This window comes from Vipera ursinii (genome assembly GCF_947247035.1).
Source record: "Vipera ursinii genome assembly, chromosome: 3".
Lineage (NCBI taxonomy): Eukaryota > Metazoa > Chordata > Lepidosauria > Squamata > Viperidae > Vipera > Vipera ursinii.
Genome location: NC_139516.1, coordinates 23,262,194 through 23,282,058, shown reverse-complemented (window position 1 = coordinate 23,282,058; position 19,865 = coordinate 23,262,194). Strand labels below are relative to the sequence as shown.

At 38.1% G+C, this 19,865-nt stretch overlaps 1 protein-coding gene across 2 annotated transcripts in view; it reads right to left on the bottom strand.

Moving 5' to 3' along the window:
• Positions 1 to 19,865, bottom strand: part of HNF4A (hepatocyte nuclear factor 4 alpha) — a gene marked incomplete at both ends in the record, with an annotated part of 69,404 nt that overhangs the window by 22,204 nt on the left and 27,335 nt on the right. Inside the window, one exon of one of the 2 annotated variants that reach the window (XM_083358830.1) lies at positions 3,076 to 3,196. The exons of the other annotated variant lie outside the window; for it this stretch is intronic. Coding sequence (XP_083214956.1) covers positions 3,076 to 3,196 — 121 coding nt within the window. Of the gene's footprint in view, positions 1 to 3,075; positions 3,197 to 19,865 lie in introns of those variants that run through there. 2 annotated transcript variants of the gene reach the window in all.

Here is a 19,865-nt window from a genome sequence, read left to right as displayed (position 1 = left end):
TCCTGACAAGCAAAGACAGTGCGGAACCAGATTCACTTAACAAACATGTTACTAACTTAACAACTGCAGTGATTCACTTAACAACTGCGGCAAGAAAAGTTGTAAAATGAGGCAAAACTCACTTAACAAATGTCTCACTTGGCAACAGAAATTTTGGGCTCAATTGTGGTTGTAAGTGGAGGATTACTTGTATTATATCCCAACTCCTCCCCCTTTGTATTTTCAAGATTAAAGATACCCATTTTCCTAAGCCCATTCTCATAAGAGTTCATCTCCATCTGCTTTTTACTTTGCTTTTTGCAGTTTCTATGAATCTTCCTTAAAACACAGTAATCACAAATGAACAGAGGGGAATCTGACTAATGTAGACAATAGAAGAATTATTGTTTCCTTTGACTTGAAAGTTACATTTCAATGGATTAGTTTCAATGGAAACTAAGATGATTAAAGGTCTGGAGACTAGAACATATGAGGCACGGTTGCAGGATTTGGGTTTGGCTACTCTAGAGAAAAGAAGGACTAGGGGTGACATGATAGCAGTATTCCAGTATTTGAGGGGCTGCAACAAAAAGGAAGGGGTCAACTTATTTACCAAAGCACCTGTCGGCAGGACAAGAAACAATGGATGGAAACTAATCAAGCAGAGAAGCAACCTGGAACTAAGGAGAAACCTCCTAACAGTGAGGACAAATAACCAGTGGAACAGCTTGCCCCCAGAAGTTGCAGGTGTATCATCACTGGAGGTTTTTAAGAAGTGACTGGACACTCACTTGTCTGGAGTGGTATACTGTAAGGTCTCCTGCTTGAGCAGGGGGTTGGACTAGAAGACCTCCAAAGTCCCTTCCAGCTGTATTCTGATTTATTGGATGGATGCATGTATACTTTATAATTATAAGGTAAAGGTAAAGGTTCCCCTGCACATGCGTGCTAGTCGTTTCTGACTCTAGGGGCCGGTGCTCATCTCCTTTTCAAAGCTTGTCCGAGGACATCTCCGTGGTCAGGTGGCCAGCATGACTAGACGCCAAAGGCACACGGAACACTGTTACCTTCCCACCGTAGTGGTCCCTATTTTTCTACTTGCATTTTTAAGTGCTTTCAAACTGCTAGGTTGGCAGAAGCTGGGACGAGTAACAGGCGCTCACTCTGTTACGCGGCACTCAGGATTCGACCGGTCAAACTGCCGACCTTCTGATCAACAAGCTCAGTGTCCTAACCCACTGAGCCACTGCGTCCCTTATAATAATTATATGCATATATAATTGCATTTATCTTTTTAGCATTTACACATATTCAGATTGTAATAGGATTGTACAGTTAATAGCCTTTAATAGTTCGGTAAAGTTTTACAAAATGAAGAACAAGGTGCATGTGCCTCCCTGTGTACCCAAGATATATTTATGTAGAGAGGACTCTTCCCCACTTCAGTCATTTTCCAGCAGGTGTCAGCAACAGCCACACCCAAATGTCAATGCACACGTTGTGGTGACCCTGGATACTGTATTCAAGCTACTATGCAAAAAGTTGTAAAAATCTGACCATGAGTAAAGGGAGAAAAAATTAAACATGCTGAATACTCATTCATTATTAATTTTTAGTAGCTTGGAGAGCTATGTTCTACAAACAACCTTTCAGAAACATAGCTTTCATTTTAGTCACCTATCTTAATTATTAGCTTTTAAACATTAGCTTATAATGTTAATACTTAGCGTTAGATATTTCAAAAATGTAAGAATGAAAAATTGGCAGTAATATTCCAAATAAAAGATTGAGACAATTATCACTAAACCTTCCATAAATACTCTCCAAAGAAGACTGGAAATTGTAGTTTTGAGAGGAAGCTGGGGATGCCTTTGTGGTTCTCCCTAGAACATCTTCCATAGTTACATATTTATGTTCAGCCATACAACTGTATTTCCATTTAAGATGTCCTAAAACGTTGTATGACAGTAAGGAAATCAGGTACAATTTCCAGAAAACATAGAATACATCTCTCTAAAAACAAGAAAAAAAATTATCATAAACTAGCCCATTTTGTATTTCATAGCATGCTGTTTTCCAAATAGTAGAAAGTTCTGAATTTCAATGAATGCCACTGAAGCTATCAGACTCATTGAGGCAATAAGGTACACAGTGTTATGCCAATTAAAATAAAGAAAAGGATCAAGGGAAAGATCACAGTTTTTAAGCAAAAAAATGCATAATATGAGAAAACTGAGCTTATAATCATAATAGAAGTAGTAATGATAACTTCCTGTAAAATTCTACATGGAGTGTGAAAGTGTCATACGAAGACAATAGAAAATATTTTGTAAATCATTCAGCTACATTACTGCATGAAATGATAATAGTAATAAAGGCAATAATCATAATCATATTTCACCACAATTCCAAACCTGTGTGGGATCGTGTACACATTTAGAATTATATCAATTATAATTCTAAACATAATTTAGAATCAATTATATTTATGGAGTCTTATTCACAAATACGAACACATAGTATTACGCTTCACTCTAATTGCAGATTATTATTGCACAGACAATATGAAGAGTTTTCATTGGTATAACTCTACCAAAAAAATAATTTCATTTCCTGATAGGCCCTTGAACTCCAACTACTTTTTGAACAATAAAAAGTTAGGTGTTGCATTCCTTCTTTTAAAACCTACTCCTATGGGAACAACCACTCGATTTCAATTATTTTCCTTCTATACTTCCCAACTCTGCTTCTTTCTGGGGCTTCTTCCTATGTTTTCCACAGCCAAATTTGTGTGTAGTGCAAGAGAAAACAATAATAGGGCTTTGATTCCTATACTGCAACCGTCCTGTGAAATGTCAGCTGATTAAACCAAGTAGAGTCCCAGACAAAATCTTTTGGGGAAAATATTTGTGCCTGGAGGACCAAAACCTCCTCCACCGCCAGGCTTTTACATAGGTGGCGGATGGAACTAAGCATACTGTAATCATGTTTGCTCCACATTATCTGGCTGCTGTAAAAAAATAAATTGAGTTCTGAATCTTTCCTGCCCCGACCCCAACTTTGATAGAGAAAAACAACATTCTGAAATGGACTTACCACTGCCCATTGCCAAGACTTGCATGTTCTCAAACTCCAATGTCGTATATGCGGGATCTAAAGCTGCACTGTAATCTGCCATCTCCATGTCTATCAGGGCTTTGGAAAGGCGCATTATCATCTGCAAACACGGGCCAGATTGCAGTGATTCCACAGCCAGAGGTTATTGGCCCCCTCAACTCTCCAACTGATTTTGCCGGCGTCCCCTATCTGTTGGCCTTTATTTCAGATATTTCTCTGAAAGAATCTGCTGCACTTCAAGGCCTATACTACCCAAATGGGTGGAGGCAGGAGGCAAGGGGGGTTAATCGTTAATCATCTCACCCACTAGTGAACACTGCTGCGCTCAGCCTCTTATTTCTTTCTGCTTTGCTTTTCTTCCTCTCTATTCCCTGTTGACGATTGTTTATGACAGGCTTCGTCACCAGCTTGTTGCTGATTTCTGCTCCAGGACAGGTGAAAAAGCATAGCGAAGGGCCTGCTATCTACACTCAGCTTTCCCCAGTGCAGTGTGGTACCTGAGGTGTCATTATTAAGATTACTTTATTGGTAGCAGAAGCTGCAAGGATCACTTCTGAAAGGCAGAATACAATTTCCATCTTCCATCTGGAACTGCTGTCCTGTCCTTCCAACTACTCTTTCTCTTCCTCTCTTCTCTTCTCCCACGCCCTGTCATTTCTCTGTTGGATGAAGGTCATCGGAATGGTAATTTACACATTGTCGTACACAGGAACAATGTGGGACTTTCATTTTACTTCCCTATAAAACCATGTTTTACGGGCTCTGACTTCATTATCAACAACTCCTTCCACAGCATTTACCTACAATAGATCTTTCAGTGCCAGGCACGTAAATGCAAAATGCAACACTGACTGTGTCCATGGTTCCCAAAACCCCACCTTCCTGGTGATCCTCTCAGCTCAAAAGGTACACGGGATTTGGGCCAGGTGACATCTAACGCAGAAGAACCAAAGATTCTTGTTTAGGAGGTAAGAACAGTTGAAAGAGATCTAGACTAGCTTGGAGCACTGGCATCCATTGTTTTTCCTTAATCATTTTCCTGAACAAGCTGACCAACTCCTCTGAACCCAGACAGTATAATATAGGAAACTGTCTGGTCTTTCTCTGCCCTTCCCCCCCCTTTTTTGTGATTAGGACATATATAAGGGTTGGCATCCTACAGCCTCAAGTTTTCAAGGAGACTTTCAAATCATTTTGCACCCCATGTTAATCTTTTCACTATTTTCAGATGGCAAACACAAATTAGGTACTAAAACAGACTTCCCATAGTTAAAAGACCCACATCTTTCAATAAAAAAAATAAAATCTCCATCTACCACTTGTCATATGGATTGTCCCACTTGAAATAATTGACATTCCCTGAAAAAAGGAGAATCTTCTTTTGAGGAAAAGGTTTTTACCCAGTGGTGGGATTCAAATATGTGAACAACCGGTTCTCTGTGTGGATGATGCTTTTGGACGTCCATTCTGGGCCTGGACAACAAAAAATTAGCTACCGGTTCTGCCAAACTGGTGTGAACTGACTGAATCCCACCACTGTTTGTACCCCTTAAGCTGGTACTGGTAGCAGCTTTTTCAGGAAACAGTTTGAATCAATGGTATGGTGAGGGTGACAAAATAAAATGCCCTACTTCTAGCACTACTTTCCTGAACCTGCTACTATTTTTAAACTGTAAAAATGACAGCAAGAGATCCTATCATGAATTTTTAGTTCACCAAACATAATATGACAATCTGGACAGATAAAAGTTGAATGATACTACCAGGCACCAGTGCTTTTTGAGGTTAAAATCAAGTCTTGCCACTTGCTTTTGTGGGCAAAATCATCTACACCCAAGCTAACAAAAGAATATTGATTATGTTTCTACTGCTCAGTGCAGAGTATTTCCCTACTTTCGCTCGGTACAATAAGCCTTGGCAACATGTTTTTTTCTGCTATGCTCCTATGATATTGCTTTCACTTTCCCCTGAGCCCATGAGAGAGAAGCAATCTTAAGTTGTCTTTAGGGCGTCAAGCTATTCTTCAAAGCACCAGAGGGCAAGACAAGAAACAATGGCTGGAAACTGACCACAGAGAGAAGCAACCTGGAATTAAGGAGAAACTTCCTAACAGTGAGGACAATTAACCAGTGGAACAGCTTGCCTTCAGAAATCATGGGTGCTCCATCACTGGAGATTTTTAAGAAGAGACTAGACAATCACCTGCCAGAGATAGTATAGGTACTCCTGCTCGAGCAGAGGGCTGGGCTAGAAGACCTCCAAGGTCCCTTCCAGCTTCTGTTCTATTCTATTCTATTCTATTCTATTCTATTCTATTCTATTCTATTCTATTCTATTCTATTCTATTCTATTCTATTCTATTCTATTCTATTCTATTCTACTCTACTCTACTCTACTCTATTCCTACTGCTGTTGAGTTATGCTTTCCTGTTTAAGCCTGCAGCAGTCAATAAAAAACAAGGCATGGAAAAATTGGTAAAGTTCCCAAGTTATTATATTGCAGATGAAATTAGATAACTAAAAATTAATGGGATCAAAATAGGACTTACTGTCATTTTAGCCTGACGCAGGCACATCCTGTTCCCATAAGTCTTTGATAAACATCATATGTTGCCCTTCTATTTCTCCTTAAGGAGCTGGACATAGCAATGATATGCCGATGCTCTATCAGTTCTACAGAATAGTAGCAGATTCTTCAGCTGACAGTATTGTAAATGTGTTAACTCCATGTCTCTTAAATAGTAGAATTATAGGGCCACAGTCCTAAATAAAAAACGGACAGCAGGTAATAAAACCCTGAAAGGGAGAGAATACCCAATCACTCAATTTAACTTTATTCATATACAGTATATCTGCACCCTTTTAGAACTGGCTTTGACTAGTTTATGGCCCAGTAAATTGATGGTCCAAGGAAATATATCTAGAGAATCCAGTTAAGGTTCTTCCCATTAATTTAATTGGACCTTCTGGCTATTAAAAGCTTTGCTTTGTTCTTTACAACCTATTTTCTCTTAAACATGTTTGTCAATTTTCACCTATTGGCTACAAATTGGCCTTTTTTTCTTCGCTGTGTAATGCCCATTTTGATTTTTTTTAAATTCCAAGAATTCCTCTGAATCACATTAAAATCAAGATCATACTTTTTCACAAAGTACTAACTATTGTAATTATTGATAGCATTTTAGTATGTCTACAGCTGTAATTATTTGTCTGGCAAAGTACATTTTACTTACATACAACTTTCCTGGAATGTAGCAAATCTCCAAAATTTTAGTATCTGGATAATGGGTAATGAACATATTAATATATATTTTGTGAGATGTAAGGAAATGCATATTTAATAAGTTTGTTCTCTCTATCTTATGTTTGCTGCAAAACAAAATACGATAAGCCCGTGCATGGAAGCTTCCTAAATGAGGAGTGGGATACAAATGATGAGTTCTCTGCTAATCAGTTTTTGTTGTTGTTGCATTTGAGTCAGTCTTGACTTCTGGAACTGCATGGGTGAGTCCCTGAAGGCTTTTTTGGCAAGATTTTCAGTAGTAGTTTGTCATTGCCTCCTTCCTACGGTTGAGAGCAAGGGACTGGCCCGACATTTCCCAGCTGACCATGCCTAAAGCGTGACTAGAACTCACATTCTCCTGTGTTCCAGTCTTGAAAAGAGTCATGGGGCTCTGCTGTATGAGCTCAAACTCTGCATTTGCTACAATTCTGAGTATTTCTACAGCTACAGATCTTAGATTCACATTTATGTAATGAATTGGTTACTGTAGCTGAGGAGGGGTTTTATGATATACTATAAATTCTATTGTGTACAACCAGATTAATAACAGTAAATCAATGTTATCATATTGAATATCAGCTGAATTGCACCAAAGAACCAATAATAATTAATGATTATGGCCTGTTCTTTTCTTAATGAAAACATCTTATCTTTCGCAACCCCTATGATTTAAACTTCAGATAGTAAATTAAAATTTCTGCAGGCAGTTTGAACTGTTCTTCAGGAACAGGCCATGATTTAATGTCTAATATAAATCCCACTGGGTACTTTCTGGCCCTTCAATGGCTAACTCAGAAGCAAAAAGGACTACATGAAAGATAGCAGCAGCCTACTTTATATAGCATTAAAGAAGAATATAATAAAGGTAAGAAGGAACGTTGAAGGAAGAGACAGTAGTACTTAGAAGTGTAAGAAGTGGCCATGAAATCAAGAGTCAGCTACTCCTGCAAATGCAGAAGAAAGCAAAGAAATACATAGTCATTTTCAAAGTGCTGAAAACTGGCATTGGAGAAAGAAGATATCTAGCACTGCACTAATGTGTTAATTCACATCTGTGTTACCGATGCTTTTCTAATGCAGTTTTTACGAGGAAAAATGGGAGACGTGAGACCAATATCTGTCACCTTGAACTCTTGATCAAAACCTGGGATATAAGCAGTGGTGGGATTCAATATATGTGAACAACCGGTTCTCTGTGTGGATGCCACTTCCAGAAGTCTATTCTGGACCTGGCCAACAAAAAATTAGCTACTGGTTCTGCCAAACTGGTGCAAACTGGCTGAATCCCACCACTGGATATAAGTCTAACAAATACAAGTACAATACTGAGAAAACCACCTCTAATTCTAACACCCAGCACTTACAGATGGGGTGAAAGTCACCTCCTGGTCACCAAAGCAGGTAGACGTCCCTAAGGTCACCTGTTCTGCACCACTCCTGCTCTGGAGCTGACTGTCTTCACATTAGTGCATATTAAGAACTGGTCAAATGTTGAAGCATCCACAGGATCCTATTGTTTCTCTGCTTCTATCAGAAGTATGAAAACACTGTTGTGGTACAAACTCCGCCTCTTTGGAGCATGTCTGTGATATCACAACATATTTAGAAAAAGATTCTAAACACTTTCCTTAGAACAGTGTTCCTCAATCTCAGCAATTTCAAGATGTATGGACTTCAACTCCCAGACTTCCCAGGGAATTCTGGGAGTTGAAGTCCACACATCTTAAAATTGCTAAGGTTGAGAAACATTGACTTAGTCTAACCCTATTGCCCCTCCACAGATGCTGCTGGGCCAGTATTTTTCTGCCTAGTATTTGAGGTAAAGCAAATATGTACTTTTTCATTTTCTTTGCAACACTGGAACATGCAGATGATTTTCTCTTGGATCTGCTCTTATTTCATAATGTCTCCCAGATGCTTTGCAAGCATGCCCTGGTAAGAATTCTCTGTAACAAAATTTCCAATGGAAAGAACATAAATAAACCTAATATCAATACTTTTAGTCAGTGGTTAGTCTATTTCATAATCCCTATATAACAATCCACCAAATTTGGTTTCCTCTGTTTTTATAAGCAACATGCATCTGTCTTCTGCATCCCAGCTTGTAGCCTCAGGAACTCTTGCACCCATACCATACAAACATAGAGATATTATGACACAATAGATAAGATGTTAGATGATGACTACTCAAGGGAGCCAGGTTCAAGTCTTCTCTCAGCCATGAAAACTCACACTTGGTGACTGGGCTAATTATGCTCTCTTAATTTAAATGTAATGAACTCTCCTCTGCCAAGCCCTGGGCTAGACCAGTGTTTAAGATGTTGGATTAGGACCATACGAGGTTCAAGTCTGCCTTAATCATGGAACTCACTATGTAACTTTGGGCCAGTCATTCTCTCTCAGCCCAACTCTAATTCATGGGGTTGTTTTTGTGGGAATAAAGTGCAGAGAGATCCTCATGGAAGCCACCTTGTTCAACTACTGGAACAGCATGACAGAAATGTAAATAATGGTAGCAATACATTGCACACTAGTCAATTGCAAAAGGCAGCTTTACTCAGAACAGCTTGCATTCTGCAACAAAAACTGTAATACCATCAAACATCCACATCTGCCTATCCCTGGTTTTGGAGAGGACTTGATAGGTAGACAAAAATGCCAAACCCAGTGTGAACATCTGGGTGAGCGTGCAACAAACCGTGCATTGCACACCATGATCCAGATTAGATCTACAGTGAAAAACTTCTAGTTGCTGAATTTTAGTTCTCACCAAACCATAAAACCAGCATGGCCAATGGTGAGATAACTAGAAGTTACAATTCAGCAATATCTGGCTAGACAAAAGTTCTCTACTCTTGCTATAGATCTTTGGCCTGAACCCGTAAGATTCCCAATCAACAATATCCCTTTTCCTCCTAGGAGCTACATTCCTCTAGAAGCCCATAAACAGGATATGTGCATGAAGTCAATAGCTTTCACATAATGTTGCTCTTCAGACACTCATATTGGGTGACATATTAATGACTGTCAATCTAGTTGTTCCAGAGAGTCCACTGTTGAATTGAGAGGAAGACCATTAGCTTCCTCATCTCAGACTTGAGCTTCTCTAAGGAAATGGAACAGGCTTCTGGGCTGTGACCATTAAACATGTCATGGTTACTGCTTGAAAGAACATATCCTAATATTTCTTCATCAGCTAGAAGCTATTGAGCCAATAATTCATATAAGAGGATCAGAAAGCCAGAGGAAGAGTCTCAACAACAACCCCACTGAGAGATCTTTCATGCCAATCCAAATTTGGATAAGATGATCCCTATGATTAGATAAATGTGTACAGACATAAGTTAAACATGCACAGGATTTACTATAGTGTCTAGTATAATATCATAAACCCAGCCTGTTTTGCTCAGTTAGCAAAACAAGCCCTAAGTCAAACAAGCTCCTAACTAGGTAAGACAAAAAAAGTTTCCTCTCATACAAGGTCTGAAAGGATTAAGGTTACTAGAAATAGCAATCAAAAGGTATATGTACAAGGCTAATAAGGCAGGGGAGTTTCTTAAGGGGAACCGAAGGATTAAATGCTTGGAAACTGACAATGAATCATAAAGCCTTTCACCTTTAGTGAAGATGACTCAGATGTACTGCTGGTGGCTGAAATTAAAATCTTAAAGATAAGTTGTCTTCAGATAATCTTTTGGCAAGAGCCTGTTCCCTACTTCAGTATTATGGAAGAGAACAGTGTTCAGTTATTGCAGTGGATTATTCTGTTTTAAATGAAGGAAATGTGTGCCTGAAAAATTGTATGGTCTTCAAAGCATAATGTAAAAATATCTAAAAGACAAATGCTGATTCAATTACAGAGCTGTTTCTAATTAGAGTATAATCCTGCCATTGCTCCCACCCTTTGGAACATTTCCCCCAAGAAATAGGGCAGGCCCCCACCCTCCTCGTCTTTCGGAAAAGTTTAAAAACATGGCTCTGCTGTTTTGCTGGGACTGGTTAAGCCCTCCCTTCGTCTTTTTAAAATTACTTAATTTTAATGTTGAATTTTAACCATCTTTGCCTCTTTTTAAATTTTATATATAGTTTTCATGTTTCAATATTTTATTCGTACATTGCCCAATGTTCCTCTGTGAGAGAGCTGTGCAGTTGCTAAATTTGATAAATAAATATATAAATGAGCTTGGAACTTTTCTATCTTTATATTTGCTACTTTTAAAAAAAATATTCCTGTTGCATGCACTGATACAGAATACAAAATTAAAAATGTCTTTAAAAGACTAAACTCCACATTTCAGGAGCGCTCAGAGAAGAAAAAATATTAAGACCTCTTGTAAATGCCAAGGGTGCCTGGAGGGGAGAATAATACATGTTCCTTTCTCCCCAATTCTGTGGGACTTGCATGGGTTCTGGGAAGCTGGGATGATTAACCATTGGCTCACCACCTACTTCAGAAGAAAAGCTGCAAAGACAGATTTTCCATGTTTACTCTAGAACTATACGGCAGATATCATTCTTCTGATAGGAACTCCTGCCCCATTCTACTTCCTGGCCCTTGGGATTTTCCTACTTCCTTTGCTAGCCCTGGCACCAAAGTGATCTGCCACAATCTCTCCAATTCCCCACAAACTTCCTGCTGGGGAGCCTCAAAGCAACATAGAGAGAGGTAGATGTAGAAGCAGCCTAGGACAGTAGGTGGTCTTACAATTTCGCCATGCATCACTCTGAGGAACCCTTCATGTTGCACACACAGGGCCAGGACAAGCAAAAGCTGGTCTTCAAAAGCTGCATGCTTAGGCATAATGAAATAGTTGCCATCCATGCAGTTTTGCTAACTGAAGCAGCTGGCTCAACCTGTCTTAATTGTAAGGCATGTCCAGAGAATCCCCCACTGCATCTGAAAGCATCAAAATAACTTAGAGGTTCAAGTATTAATGCATATCCAACTCTATTTTCCAACATCAGCCCTGCTGCTGGCAGCCACCTTCTATGCCTAAAAGTATGGCTTACCGTGAGGCCTCCCTTGCTTTAAAATCATTTGGATTTCTTCTTTTCAAAGAGGTGAATGCACGTCCTGTCGTAATTCTCAATGGACAGAACACTGTAGCAGCCTATTACTGTTCCATTCCCCAAGCCATGAGATAGGTAAGCCCGTTGGAGCACAGTCCTGAGTTACAAGATTGAGAACTAAAGTCCTAGGGGAATCCACGCCAGCACAGTCATCTCTCAAACCATCCCTTCTGCTTTTTCCCCCCCGTTGAAATTTCAAATTCCAGTTTGTGGACAAAGTCCTACCTATCTGAGAATATAGATCTCCGACCACTGACCAAACTCCATTCCAAGTGACAACCTAGTTATGCTTTTCCTCAGGCTCTGACATTCAGTGTTTGGAACTGCTGGGTAGACTGCAAATCAGCTTGCCTTGGCCTGAACTGCAGTGCACTTTGAAAGAATGGATTCTGGCTACTTGTGCGACTTCAAAGTCAAGCATTGGCGAAGAGGATTCCTTCTGATTGCCAGTAACAAAGCAGGTAGGAAGATCCCCGACGCCTGCTTTCACAGCTTTATTTCAAAGGGAAAAGATGAAAACATCTATTGTGCTTGAAGTAGTCATTTTGGGCCATACCTTAAGATTAAAAAAGAGAAGACAATGTGAAGGGGGAAGGGTACTGAAAACCAAAGAGATAGGAAGAACGAACTCTTCCAATTGGAGGCACTTGATGTAGTTAACAGATAACTTCAGCACAGCTTTCTCACTCTCTTCATCCCTTCCTATTCTCTCCAGATTAGGGCAAACTTACTTTTGTGCTAATCATTTCTTGGCCAGGTTATCTCAGATGGAAAAATTAACAGAAAATAGTTTACTGCATGACTTGCTCACCACAGCAAGAAATGACACCAAAAGCTGTCAAGCAAACTTTTCAACCAGCTTGCTCTTTAAGGTCTTGCACTGAATCTAGCCATCTATGTTTAAACTGAGTGTATGCGTTTAAAAGGATGATTTTTCCCTCCCCCTGCAAAGTCAATATTTTGTCCCTGCCCCTTTTCCATGACCTGAGGATATATTTGCTTTTTGGTTATTTCCAAAAGGAGACAATACCCCCCTCCCTCAGCCTGTATTTTGTCAGACTTTAGTAAACAGGGATTGTCTTTCCACACCATCAAATCCCATTTGCCTTTTGCCTAAATTCAATTACATAGCCATTCTCCCCCTTCCCCCATGTGTTAATAAGCACCCCTGTGGAATTCTGCTGAATCAGAAGGGTCCAGAACATTTATGGGTTACCAGCCAACTTGGTGGGGGGAGAGAAGCTGGAATAGATGTCAGAGGGACAATCCACACTGCTACTCATAAAGGGGTCAGGCAGGCATGTATGAATCTGGAGTTCCAGGCATACACAGCTTTGCAAATAGCTAATTTCTGGCTCTTTGAATGACAACTAGGGGCCGTTTAATATTTGCAGTTGACTTCCAAGGGACAGTGTTGCTAGAGCAATTGTGTGGAAATCCTGCAAAGCATCACTAGAACCACATTTCCACAGGAAGTCTCATGGGATTAACTTTTTTATTTTATTTTTTTACTAAACCTAAAAGCTAGGAATTTCCCACAAAGTAACATCTATGGTCAGGTTTTTCTTTAACTTAAGTTTCCCTAATAGACTTTTTAGGCCTCTCAAAAGATTTAAAGAAGATGACCTTTAGTGAAAAAGGACTCAAGAAAGATACCTATAGGGAAAAAAGCTCACAGGATTCCCATGGATTTAATAAAACTGCAAAGTAAACAGGAAGCCAATAACAAAAGCTTTCCTTTCTCTTTAAATTACAACAAATCAAAACTGCTTCACTCAGCTCCACAAACGTCATTTGTACTATGCAGCTCTTTAAGACAAAGCTGCAAAGCTACCAAGGCTGCACAGACTTCACATTCCTTTTTGATAATAGTACAACTTGCCAACTAGCATCTCCTTATGGCAGCTTTTCCTATCTGGGTGTCCCCTAACTGAGTACCAGGAGGAGTAAGATAATTCTGATCCCCCACATATATACATCTGGAGAGTACCCAGGTTGGAGGGAAATTAGGCTCCCTTAATTTAAACCACAAAAGGATTTTTGTGCTAAGGGAACATTAAAAGGTGGTTACAACTTGTGGGATAGTCTCAGTCAGCCAATGTTTCACTTGCATATAAATTAGTGGAAGATCAAAAGTTTTTATAATTCATACAGTCATTTGTAATAGATAGATGTGTGTAAAAGAATGATACAAAAATAAAACTAGATAACTTTTTCTGTTTATCAAGCATCCCTCTCATCCCATGTTTCATCATCATATACTGTGAATTACTAATAGCACAACTGATGATTACTCTGGGGAATTGCATAATGATTAATATATAAGGACTCTTGTCCTTTAGGAGAGCCATGGCCTCTAGAGTTTTTTTATTTATTTATCCTGCTTTCTTTACAGAGATGGCTAAGCCATAGCATTCTCCATTTGTAACTTTCCTGTGTTTTCTCTGTCATATCTTGCCTTTATTTATCAAGGAAAATCCATACAGACTAAAAAAAGAGAGCCAAAACTGCTTCTCCTTAGCTTATTACTGTTTGAAGGCACTAAAACACAATGGCTAAACCATTTCAGCCAAAATTATGATTTGATGATTGTTATACTATCTTGAAATTTCATTCCAACCTTGGAAATGTGACATCTTTCAGGGTTTGAAATAAATATGTTTCTGTGTACTAAAGTCATAGCAATGAAAATAAAAATCCATTCCATAGATATTAACAGATTTTAGTTACTTAGATCTATGGAAAACTTAACTTGAAGATTTTTTGCAAAGCAAGTGGAAGTCAATTATAAAATTGGGTCAGTTTAGGAAGGACAACTCCTGATAGTCAAAGCTTTTTCTGGATACATTGAGAAACAGCTAAAGATTAAATCTGATTTAGGGTGGAGAGGAACACAAGCATAACATTTTCTCAGGAGCGAACTAGGATGAAATAGTTTGAGAAATGAGTAGCCATTGCTCTCTGATTCAAAATTAATCCTTTATGCTATTTGCTGTTTACCATTTTATTATCAGAAAGTTCTGCTTGCAGACTTTAAAGGAAAACTTTGCTTATTATGAAGATATATCAAGGCTCCAATATTTCCTTTCATTCAAAAGAAAATAAATTTTTTAGCACTTGCTCTGAATTTCTCACTTCTCCAGAAAGGGGGAATAATATGTAATTTGTTGGTTTTTCTCCAAGCTATTGTTCTCCAGATGTGTCGGATTTCAACTTCTATCATTTCCAGACAGCAAGATGCTGTTGATTAGAAAAGAGGTAATCTATTATATCTGAAAGGTAACAAGTTGCTAAGGATTGAAGGCCATCTTGAATTAGCACTTCTGAAATCTCCAGCAACCTTGAAACACTGGCAATTATTTTTCCATGCATCACATGGGAAAACCTTTCAACACATAACTGAATTGTAATCATAATATCTATTTTTAAGGCTTTAATTAAATGAAAATGAAATAAAAGAACTTTCCTTTTTGTCTTGAATTTGCCCACAGTTTTTGGAAGCAAAGTTATTGGCACGCCACTCAGAAGCCAAAAGTAGTCTTTGATGCAGGAAAAAAAGGTGTGTCTCTGAACTGGCAAATGTATGATTGATGAATTTAACTAGAATGATTTCTGAATGTTCTATACAAATGATGGTCTTTAATTCTATTATCCTCTTATTGTGGGTTTTTTTTGCTATTCTTTTTATTTTATTATTGCATTATTGTCTGTTGTGTTTTGCATTTCATCCCTTTCTTTCTTTTTTCTTTTTAATGCTTCCACTGAATTGTAAGCCATCTAGCATTGCTTTTGTGAGTTGGATGGCTATAGAAATCAAATCAAAATCAATTTGAATCAAGGACTTCTCAATTCTTAAGCCAATCTCTTAGAATCTCTTCATCAATCTCAGATGAAAAGTTGCTTGCACTACCAATCAAAAAGTGTTCTTCAGTGATTCAGTTTTACCCTTTGTAATTTTTTTTATTTTAATTCCATTTATATCCCGCCCTTCTCCCAAGACTCAGGGCGGCTTACAAACTTAGCAGTAGCCTTCATTCTATGTATATGCCTGCTTATTAGGGCTTTCACACACACCCCCCCAAGTGGCATTATTACAAAGTCAGCTTAATTGCCCCCAACAATCTGGGTCCTCATTTTACCTACCTCGGAAGGATGGAAGGCTGAGTCAACCTTGAGCCTGGTGGGATGCGAACCTGCACTAATTGCAGGCAGCTGGTGTTACTTAAGGAGGCATTAGCCCACTGCTCCACCAAGGGGCTAATGAATTTTCCTTGGAAATGAAAGATATGCAGAAAATATGGGTGAACAATACCTGGATTGTTTTAAAATACATCTGTGCATTCTTTAAAAAAATATTAAAATAAATGTTAAAAAGAAATAGAATTGTAAAAGTCCTTGAATGAGGTGTGGTGATTGCCAATCAAAGAATTCTCTTGAAGCTTCTTTTAACCACCAAATTGCAAAAACCAGATACTATATTGTCTAACAGAGGGCTTTCCAAAATGAAAAAAAATATACCCTTGGGGAGGTGCAGACAGAATCCAAGTGAGGAGTGAAGACATTCGTTGTTACAATGAATCCACCTTTCCCAAAATTTCGTTGATTTGTTTTCATTGCTTGTTCATTTTAGTATTTGGATTTTATTGCAAAAAAAATAGGAATGGAGCTAGTCACTTTTTGAAAATGATTTGTAAGAAATGCTTCGACTTCATATAAGGGTAACATATTTTTGCTATTAACTTTAATGAGTGGATTAATTAAAAGTGGGGAATCTTTTTTTCAGGCTACGTCAATGGGTAGTATGCAGGTGCTTTCCTTCCACTTACATGAAGTCCAAAATTATTTTTTCAAAGTTTTAAAAAAGATGTAAAAACAACATTAAGACCTGTACTTTAAAAACAAATGAGAAAAATTCTTCAGCCAAATTACTTTTTTAAAAAAATGCTTATGCTCATTCAGGTACAAGAATATAAGGCCCAGTAAAATAGCTTTGAGTGAAGATAGGAATTTAGAAAAGGGAGCACAGATTTCATAGGTTTAGCAAATTCTCTCCCCCAACCCCCTTTTTGTCATATGACTGGTCACTGGGGTTTCGCATAGTTGTTTGTTCCAGCACTGATTTCCTGAGTACTATCTATTGATCTAGCCTTGGGTGTCTAGACCAGTTATTTCAAGAAGGTTCCTGTTTATTCCAAGATCTGTGATATTGGGAGAGAATGAAATGGACTCTTCTCCTTCCCTGCAGAAATTATAGTCACCAACTGCTCTGTAAGGAAGAACAAGAAAGCCATTAATGCTATGGATGGAACCCCTATTTCTCACATGATTATAATGGGAATCATGAACCTGCTGCCAGAGGCTTCTTTCCTTTTGTGTTGTATCTTCCTCTTTTGCAGTCTATCTCTGAAGGGGTGGAATGTTTGGTTTTCATTATTAATTAAGCCACTTGGATAGCTTTTATTATGTCGTGGGCTCTGATGAGCAGGAATGAAGACACGCAGTTGAGTACAGAGAAACTCATTCTTTATTTAAGCTGGAACTGTACTGAGGATTTGGAGTCACCCTGCCTCAATATATAGCCAGACCCTATGGTAGCAACCAATCGGATTGAACCCATGTTTGCCGCCCAAAGTTGACCAATTGCAGGACCGGAGACGTCCTGTCTGGGTTGCTGGAGAACCGTTAGTTCTCCAGCAATGCACATGGTGATATTCCAAAAGCCCAGACATAACAGCTTTTATGGTGAAAGCACTGGTTTTTGATACATAAATACAAATATTGAAAACACAAGCTAAACAGAAACCAATAATACTCACAAAGATCCCAAGGGAATTATTTGATTATTTTTTTCCACTGGGAGATATATAAAAAAGAATCAAAATACATCTCTGACACTGCTTTGCAAATTACACTCCTCAAAGTAAAGCCTTCCTAAAAGACAGCATGGATTGGATCAGGGATATTCAGAGATGAAGTGGAAAATGAATGCCGTTCCAAAGGATAAGATAGCAACAGAACACATATTCTTCCAAAGTCCCACATGATGGTATTATTTTGTCACTGGGACTTGTGGCTGGCCAACTCTGCCTGATCTTATAGGACAAAAAAAATCATTTGGAAAAAAGGAACCATGTAGCTATCCAGTGTCTGAATATGAATTTTATAAATGATAACCAACAATTTATTGAATTGTTCCTGAAAATCAGTTCAGCTTCTGGGCAAATTGAGAGGTACTCATAATTAACGTGGACCACTGAATTCTGGACCATCTGAAATTTCCAAGTGGTCTTCATGATATAGTAATCCAAACAAAAGCTATCTGAAGTATATATGGCCATGAAAAGTCACACCTGATCCAGGAAAGGACATAAATGGTGCATGAGATGTATTCATGCAAAAACTTCCTTGGCTACAACTGCCAGTTGTTCATTCAGCAAGATGTAAAAGTCTAGGAGGGCCATGCGTTATATGGCAGTTCCATTTGGGGGAAGTACAACCACATGAAGAACTAAGGTCATAAAGGACCAAGAAAGCCACTGATATTGCAACTTACTTTAGGACTTTTTCTTTAAGTAGCTACAAAAACATTTCAAACTGAACCCAATTTTAGGCCTCTTTAACTATCAGGGCTTTCCGTACAACTTCCAACTTTAGGATAAAAAACTAGCGTCCATAGGGAGACCTTTATTTTTTAAAAACTATTGATCTTTTAACAATAATTAATAATTAATTTAACAAATGTTCAAGCTAAAAGCCCCCCCCTCCCCCCAAATTTTGAAACATATAACTGGCCGTTTGGTCAATAAGATTAGATAAGAAAGACTGAGTGCATAAATTCAGATTTTACTTTTTCTCCATGCCAAAGAGGATCCCGAAGCAAAGTGTAGGTAAATGAACAAAAAGGAAGAATTCGTGGGGTGAAGGAAAAAGGAGTTTGGGGTTTTCCAAAATGAATAGATATGATTGGGTTATGCTAGAAAATTGAAAGGGTACTGAAAGGGAATCAAGGAGCCTCAGGACAAAAATATCACAGAGATAGTTCTGTAACAACAAAGCTATATACAATGTCAGATACAGAGAACCTACATTTTTCTTGATGTTTATAACTGCATTTTCCAAATTTCTAAACCGCTGAGCATGGTAGCTGGGAGTATAGCAAGTTTATATCAACAGCATTTAGATGGCCACAAAATTGTCTAATTTTGGAGAATAGCTTATTTCCCTTTGAAATCTGACAGGAACTGAGACATACACAATACATACTGCTATAGTAATGTACAGTTTAGGATTTACGGTACTCAAATTGCTTGTCCTGTTCCAAAGCAAGCTGGTGTTTGTGTGCTTAAACCATAATATAAATAAATAAGAAAACACAATCTAGTTACTTACTGCCCCCTAATACAACCATATTTTATTAATTTTAAATTTTATTTATTTTAAGTATATAGTTTAAGGTTTAGAATCAACTGCTTAGATTAAGATCTTTTCACTTTCACTCAGATAAGAAACAGCTATCGAAACAACTTGCAATAAACCCAGGTCATTTAAAATATCTAGGTCTACTTTAATGAAATACCACCTAAACAAAATAATATTGCTTTTTCCTGCTGTTTGATTTTCCTAGCAAGCGTCTTAAGCTAATACCCTGTTCTGCCATAAAATAATTAAATTATGTTATAGCCATAAAATGCACCATTTAAGTTAACTGAGAATTTCAACAAACTGTACCATGGGTGGTGGCATGCTGAAGCCACGAAACTTTATAAATCAATCATCAACTGATAAACAATACAATGATTAACTTTCAGAACTGGTGTCCCCAAAGCTGGTTTCATGGAAATATGCTGAGGGTGAATAATATTGGGTAAGTTAATTAAGGTGGAGAAATAGCTGGTAAGGCATGAACCTGCATTTAAAGAGAACTGTTAATGAAAATTTTAGAAAAAAGGGAAGTGAAAAGAATGATCCAAAAATTCATTTAAATCTTCCATAATAATTCTTTTTCCTGTGTGCACAAAACAAAGTGATTACAGATGCTACAGATTTTCATAGGGGAAAATTTCAGTTATACACGTGCTAAAGTAAAATCATACTTTTGGTATCTCCATTAAAGGTCAGCAGATATTAGATCAGAGCAAGAATTTCTTCACATAATCACTGGAATTGTAATAATTATGTAAATCACACCTGAAAGCGTTTCATGCTCTAACTATGATATTGTGCCACCTAGGATTTTGTTTTTGCCAAGTTCACAAATTTTCAGAAAACAATATTTTTCATGGACTGCACACAATTGTACATCGTACATGGACTAAATATGAGAGTGGAAAATATACAGTAGAAGATGCCTTTTTCAAGCAAATACAGGTAGTCCTCAACTTACAACCATTTATTTAGCAATCAGTCGAAATTACAA